At 29.8% G+C, this 8479-nt stretch overlaps 1 protein-coding gene across 1 annotated transcript; it reads right to left on the minus strand.

Annotated features, from left to right (window-relative positions):
• Positions 1–4533: 4533 nt before the first annotated feature.
• LOC108815026 (RING-H2 finger protein ATL8) lies at positions 4534–5318 on the minus strand. Its single transcript, XM_018587685.2, has one exon. It carries the CDS (start codon positions 5226–5228, stop codon positions 4668–4670), a length of 561 nt encoding a protein of 186 aa, XP_018443187.1. The 5' UTR covers positions 5229–5318; the 3' UTR covers positions 4534–4667.
• Between the last annotated feature and the right edge of the window lie 3161 nt (positions 5319–8479).

An 8479-nucleotide genomic window follows, 5' to 3' on the forward strand; every position in this document is an offset into this window, starting at 1 on the left:
CAATCTATAAACAAATATGCAAATTTTGAGTTGAAAAGATGGCATAAACTTAACAAGTGTTATATTATTATGTATAAATGTCACTGTGACAAATCCAAAGGATCTTAACATATAATCCTCAAAATTAATAATGCATGTGCATGTTTATAAGTATGACCCATAGCAAAACATAATTAGTAGTGCATTTGTAAATGTAGTCTTATTCAGGTGTGAAATTTCTAATGCCAAAATAGAAATGAATTTGTCTACCAAACCTGAATATGAACATTACTTTTTTATTTGTTCATTATTCCATAAGTGAATAATAAACAAAAAAAATATTTTATTTATTGAATACACCTCATCATACAGCGAGATATGAAACTTCATTGTAGCATTTTTTTAATTCTATACTCTGTTTTAGAGTAAAAATTGAGTAGAATTGGTAGAGTTGGAGATGTTTTAAACCTTCCGGTACATACTTATGTACTCAGCCGATAATGATTTTGTTCAACTATACCACCACAAGAATCAACCAGCGAATCTCCGGCCAGATTTGGAAAATCAGTCATCATTTTTCACTGAGAATTTACGGTTTCTACTTTTGACAACCAAAAAAGCAGCTCTTTACTTCTTTCTTTTGTTTTGTAACTGAGCTCTTTACTTTCGACTTCCGACTATTTCTTTGGGATTCAAAATCCAAATAAATAAATATTAGTATAGCTATCATTTAGTGATATTATTTGAGAGCTAGGCAAAATAATGCTATCATCTATCCCTGGTAATAAAGCCAAGGGACAAGGTAACAGATCAGGCACATGCACGCACGTACAATAGTGCAATATATTATATATAAGCGGATACTGGATTCGATGTTGGGGGTGAGAGCATTTCCAACTATACTCCAAAACCCACTCCAAACTTCATTTTGCAGTAAAATCAGCTTTAAAACTCACTCCAAAATAGAATAATAGACATGATTATTTTAAATATGGAGTAAACCAACTCATTACTCCAAAATAGAGTTAAACCTTTTTTATTTATAAAATAGTTCTTCACATTTAAATATTTTTCGTTTTTAATAAAATAATATTATAAATACGTATAATAATATTATTTTACTATATATTATAAAATTTACGTTAATATTTATTAATTATTTAAACAACCATCTAATCTAATAAATATTTTATGCCACAAAATATATAATATAAAACATAAGAGCATCTCCAACCCCACTCCATAATTTACTGCAAAATGGAGTGGGACATGGAGTAATTAAGAAACAAAAAAGTGATTACTCCATCCATGGGGTTAGAGATGCTCTAAAAAATCTGTGATGAATAATTATAATAATTCTAATGAATAATTTAATTTGATATATTATTGTGTTTAAGCTATGTAATGTAATTCTTAATGTAATAAATGTGTCCTTTTTAAATTTTGTTGAGTAATTTTAATTATATAATAAAAAAATTAATTGTGGTTAATATTGTATTTAATAAAAATATTATAAAGTGAAAATAGACTATTTTGCAAATAATATAAATGAAAGGTGATATTACTAATTTTAAAATAATTATAAAACATTAAATATTAAAAATATTTAATTTGGAGTAAAAAATGAAGTAATACTTTGGAGCAAAAATCAACTCTATTTTGAAGTTACTCCATTTTAAAGTAGAAAATAAAGTAATACATTGGAGATGCTTTGATTGGTTGGATTGTAACTAGTGATTTTAGCTTTAATTTCTATCTACAACTAAGTTACCAATGTTGTTTTATGTAGTTTTTAAAGTTAAAGTCAATAAAATAAAAAATAATTGTTGAAACTTTATTTTCTAAAGAAAAAATATAGATGTAGAAAACTATTTCCTTTTTAAAATATTGATGCAGAAATATATTTTATTTTCATTTTTTTTTTATTTAATTTTTACAGCTACACGATACAATTACATCAAAAAAATTTACAATATAATTCTGCAGTTACGATCTAACCAATCGGTCCCATAAAATACCACAATACGATTTTTAAAATATCTTTTATCCGTCTTCTCGATTCGACATTAATCAGTTCCGAGTAGAATATGTATGAACTGGAAAATATCAACAGTGAGAAAGGTATGTCTTTTACCAAAAAGAGAGAGGTAATGTCATGGGGTAATGTGTATTGGTCTAGTATGAAAATTGAGTTAAAATCGTTTTTGCGCAGAAAAAAATATACTCTTTTGTTTCAAAATGATCGGATTGTAGAAGCAAAACTGTTTACAAATATAAACTTTATATTTTCAGTGTATTTTTACTAAACTGAAAATTTCAGAAATATAATTATATTTATTATATTTTGATTTGATAAAAACTGAGAGAAATAATTAATTATAAAATGATAGATTTATAATTAAAATTTATAATATTTTTTAGTACGTGTGGAAATTTCAAAACATACTTTTTATGCGGCAGATGGAGGATGGAACTCCATAAGACCGAATTCCATTAATCGTTGTCACTATGTATAATTAAAGTGACTTATAACCACGTTTTTGGGTTAGTGGTAATAGCTCTCTTTCCGCTCAGAAATTTAGAAGACTTGGAGCATTAACTAGCAGTTCGAGCTATATCATCAAAGCTAATAGTTAATGGATAGAGTTGATGGATATTTTTCGTTTTAGGTTACTTTTATTTAAAAAAGTTCTATACACATTCTGAGTTATACGATTAAACAAGGTTATCACTTATAACATGGACGCACAGCAGCACTTTCCATAGTGGAAAAACTCGTGATGATAGCTCGCGATGGTGGACCGTCATTATTCGTACGTGTTTTATTTGATGGCTACACGTAGAAAGATAAACAATCCATATAATAGTTTATTTTTCATGTGTGTGATTATCTACATCTTGACTAATTATTATCAAATTATTTTCTCATTCTCTTAATTAGCACTTCAGTTGTACTCTATGATCTTGGCGATCTTTTGTTAGGTCAATGTTCGAAGACAAAATAAGATCATTTTCGATGGTCATTTTCGAAGTCCTAATGCTAATAATTTAAAGTCGCGTAGCGTTTGATAGTTTAGTGGGATACACAGGCTCGTGTTCCCAGTATTCATAAAATACTCAAATGAACAAATCAAATAATATAAACCCCAACAATTTGCTTGATGCTTTATAGATGAAAAAGGGAAAAAGAGAAAACTCACACAATACACATACACCATCTGTTCCCCAGACAATGGTCCATCTGTCTACTTTTTCATAAGTTTTCTTTTGAATAAGTAGCAACGAACAACCAACAATCACTTATGATTAATTGAGTCCATTGATGCTTCTGTACATGAACTTGATGCTTCTGTACATGAACTTAGACGTAAACCATGCATATTACTACAAGGCGAATCTGTCATTTTCATTTTGTAACACATACGATTATATTAAATCTAAAACGAATTTAAACTATTACATTCGGAGCTATGTTCAACATGGTAACAAGATAAAAGTCAGAGGGATCTTCAACGGTGTGATGAACATCATAAAAAAGAACATTCAAACAAGTGATAACAAGCTAAATGAGAGAGTCTTGTTTGTCCATTGGAGAACCGTGGAAAGCATGAGATGTATTTCTGAATAAGTTATTATCACGAGTAAGAAGTAATCGAAAACGATGTTGATTAGACCAAAAGGTAAAGCTTGGAAGGAAATGGAACGGGCATGAACAGCTTTAGCTCCAACATTGAGTTTCCACAAAAAGACTAGGTAAATCTCAACATAACCGGAAAGTATAAAAGTCGTAGATTTGATGTTGACGAACAAATAGAATGGATCTTGAAATCGAATAGCACCAGTGACAAAATCAGAACTAATGAAAACTCTATTAATATGTGATAAATGTATAAATAATGACAATTTAAAACAACATCATGACAATGTCATTGATTTCGAAAATATATACAGATAATGGGTTCGAAACCCGCCAGGCTCAAATTTATTTGTTTGTGTAGGCAGACGACATAGATATCTATTTACTAGCAGTCACATCTATTTGGCGCTGGTGAAAAGATCATTCCAAGAAATTAGTAGGTTGGATTTCGGTCAGCCGGATACACCCAAGTTATAAAAAAAAAATATATATATATACACATCTTGCGTCTTCTATCAAATGATTCATATCAAATTGTGCTTCGAGGGAATGTTGATTATAGATTACTCTTATTATTGGGTTTTCAAAAAGAAGTGCATTTAATTCATTTATGATTAGTTAGACACTTACCTATGATATTTGCATTAATACAATCACGTTACATCGCATATTCCCTTAATAAAATACATTCAAGCATATCTGGTTGTTTGGTTTGGTACCAAATTTTAAAGTTCTGGTAGTTGATTTGGATTGTAGTTACGTATGAATTGTGTGGTCCAACGGGCAACGTCTAAATTTCAAGTTCTTGCAACTGTTTCATGGTCTCTAGTTAGTTCACAAATCACGTCGATATCCATAAACGATATATTGATAAAAATAAATTACTTTGCAATATAAAAAAATGAAAAAGTGTTCAATGACATTAACTTTTCCATTACAATAAATAAATATTTACATATGACAGATTACCATTATCCTCTAAAATGATAAGGAATACTCTTTTAATTATATATATATTATTGTTATGTGTAAAAGTCGAAAAAGAAAAGAATCAAGCCAAGAGGCTACTAGGTTCATCTTCATGTTGCTTGACCCGGGTATCAGATTCGGATCCTGAGCTTGAGCTACCGGGCACACCGCCACATTTGTGACACCTGGCAACCACCAAGATCTGGCGGCAAGAAGGACACGAAGAGTGAGACCCAAGCCACGTGTCGATACAAGACACGTGGAAACCGTGACCGCACTGCGGCAACACTCTGAGCTCGTCGCCGGCGGCGAACTCCGTCAGGCAGATGGCGCACTCGGCCAGTTTCTCCGCCGGAGGAGAATCCGGCGAGTAAGTGAGCTTCGGCAGCGATCGGAGGACTTTCTTTTTCAGTCCTCTGTTGGCCGCAGCCACCGGCGGTTGAGGATTCTGATCAGAACTCGCGGCGGAGCCGTTCCTGGCGGCGATACGTCGGAGCCAGGAGCATCGAGAGACGGCGACTAAGCCGAGGACGCAGATCAGTGCACAGATGAGAGCAGCTATGATGAGTATGAGATCGGCGTTTACCGCGGCCGGCGACGGAGGATTGGCTTCTTGAAGAAGACGAAGGAGAAGACGCGCCATTGCTAGAGAGAGCGAGAGAGAGAGAGGTTTGATTTGAAAAGTAGAGAGGGATGATTAGGTTTGAGGAGTGTGAGCGTTTGTTTAGGGAGGCAAAGAGTAAATGGTATTTATAGTGAACGAGAGAGATCGCGTCTTGCTTTATAATAATATCGCTTTCGGTTATAAGATTATTTTCTTAATTAAAGTTTAAATTGTTGCTTTTAGTCAAAAAGACATAAGTTCTTTTATTTGAAAAAGGGTATTTTACCTTGTGTCGTATTTTTTCTTCAATGCTTTGTATATCAAGTTTTTACGTAAACAAAACAGAATATTTACATTTTATTTGGGGACTATTTACTGGAACTTTTGTCTAAAACTAAACCTTCGAGTCTATTGAATTATACATAAACAAAATAAGTTCGAGTGATTAAAAACTTACTGTGTGGAATTAATAGTAATTTTAGTGGATCGATAAAGATTTTAATTTGGTGTATATGTAAAATTATATGAGATAGTGGTGCCTGTGGGGGCAGTGCACACACATGATGGAAGTGGTAGAAGAAGGCGTGTGTGCGCGATGATGCGATATCTTTGCTTGGACCATTGAACACCAAATCACGAGATAGATTGATAAGGTCTGTACCACTTATCCTAACATTTTTTTTCTTTTAAACAAACTATTGATCGTCAGTTTTTCATCTATGGAAATTAAAACATAACGAGCACTTGTAATGAATTCAACTAGTTTTTAGATTGTTATATGTATGGACTATGGAGTATGGACTTGAGATTTGGAGGGAAAAAACACGTTTAAAGACATTACTGTGTTGGTATATCTAATCTATTAAATCTAATATGTTAAAGGGGAAGTACAAATAGTTAATATCCCTAAGTTTTCCTCAATAATTACATATCTATGCCACTAGCTTTAAAAACTGTAATTTTGAAATTTTCCTAAACATCCAACTTAAATTCAGGTGATAATATTGAGTTTAAAAACAGAACCTAAACATATCTTAACTAATTTTAAACTTGCCATATTAAAGTATACAAATTACATATATTTTCTTTTTCTACGTGTAAGAGAGGAGAGTTCTCTATATGTAATCTCAAAAGTTTATTCAATTAGCTCACTTTGGTTTATTTTTTTGTCTTATAAAAATATTTTCTAAGTTATCATTATTGTATCTTTTTTTTATCACTAATATGATAATTTGGTATTTTAGGCGTTGGTGATATTTTGTCAAATAATAGTCGTTTCGTAACAACTAATTGGAAAGTTTATTAAAACTACTATTTTGGAATTTTTTTAAAAGTCTGAGATATGTTTTATGGTTATTTTAATTGACAAAAAATAATAATAAATGCTAGAGGTTAGGCTTAGATAGTTTCTCAATGGCATATGAGTGTAATAAAAGTTATTTTAAGTTTTTTAGATATAATTTTGATTAGTTTAACATCTAACCACAATATTAACCATCACCCCATTTAAAAATATTTATAATCCATCTATAAATCATAATTAAACCATAATAATATTTATTACAAGTTAAAGAACACCCGTGCGGACGCACGGATCAGAATCTAGTTATGGTTATAACTCATTAAGGTCATTTCCAATGGGACACTAAAACACCAAATTTGGAATAATTTCATCTCCAATAAAACACCAAAAATTATACCATTCCACCAAATTTGGTGTAGAGTGAATAGTATTACACCAAATTTGGTGTAACACTATTCATCACACCAAATATTTTATATACATATTTTTTGGTGTTTTCATTTAATATTATAGTTCAATTATTATTATTAGTTAGTTTAGATTTGTTTCAATTATTATTAATCATTTCAAATTTGTAATTAAACAAAAATATTTTTATATTTTTAAATTATTTTACATAATTAAAATATTTTTTATTTTGATTTCAGGTAAAATCACTAAGTTATTATAATAATTTTTATGTTATTAAAATAAAATATCATAGAACTTTATATTTTATTTTTAAATAAGAAATCACTAAATGTTTATTATCATTTATTTTATTTTATATACTGATTATAATTTTTATTTAAATGTATATAATACTATTAAATTCACCAAACTTTAAAATATTTTATTTTATTTTATTTTATAATATAGTTAAACATGTATTACTGACTAATACAAATTTATTAAAATAAATATATTGTTATGTTATGTGCTTTTCATAATTAATGTTTTGTAACTTTGAATATAGTATTTTATGTAAATTAAATACATGTATAATATTATTAAACCATAACATATAAATTTAAATAAATTTTATAAATTTATAGTTACGTAAATTTAATAAACATAATATCAAAATGTGATAAAACAATTATTTATCAATTTCATGAAATACCAAAAATGAAAAAAATTATTAAAACAAAAACATTAAATAATATAATATTACTTTTGGTGTAATATTTGGTGTCATGGTTGAAGTCTTGAAGATATCAAAAAATATTTGACACTAAAACACCAAATTTAGTGTAATTTCAACACCAAATTTGGTGTCATGATTAGAGATGCTCTTAAGATCAGATACATTAAAACGAATATAATTGCTACTTGCTAGTGGCAAAGTTCTATTCCTATCTTGTTGTATTGTTGCTGCTGCTAGAAACTGCATGTGGGAAATTAGACAGATTTAAGAAAACGTCAAGAGTATTACACAAGAAAGGTGCATTGGTAAGGAATACGTACGCACACCAATTTGTCAGATGCACATACCACAGCTAGTATATCCTAGAAGCTGCACTCAAAGATTTTAGTAGTTCTTAACTAGTATAGTAATACTACTTCAATTAATTTATATTCTTATTATTTGGTTAATTATATGGCCGAGCATCTGACGTTACTGCCTCAACGTTGATGACACATTTGTTACGAATAACTTGATGACGTTTTACCTAGTGGAGAAAGTGTTTTTCTACGTACAATAATGACCTTTGAAACTACGAAAAGAACATTTTGTTTTTAATTAGTGGCTGCAAGACAACTTGGGAACCATAAAAACTAGATCGTTTGTTAACTTATATAATTATACTCTCGTAACAACATTTCTTTAAAAGACGTTACGTTGTAGACTTTTAGGTGATATATGATTCATTATACGGAGTCGTTATACTGATATCTATATATATAAGAAACTACTGATCATCTGTCTAAGAAAATATTCAAAGTTTTTTTTTTTGAAAAAAGGCTTAAGAAAATATTCAAAGTTTCTTCGGTTTTTACAAAGCTT

Source organism: Raphanus sativus, unplaced genomic scaffold (assembly GCF_000801105.2).
Source record: "Raphanus sativus cultivar WK10039 unplaced genomic scaffold, ASM80110v3 Scaffold4108, whole genome shotgun sequence".
Classification (NCBI taxonomy): Eukaryota; Viridiplantae; Streptophyta; class Magnoliopsida; order Brassicales; family Brassicaceae; genus Raphanus; species Raphanus sativus.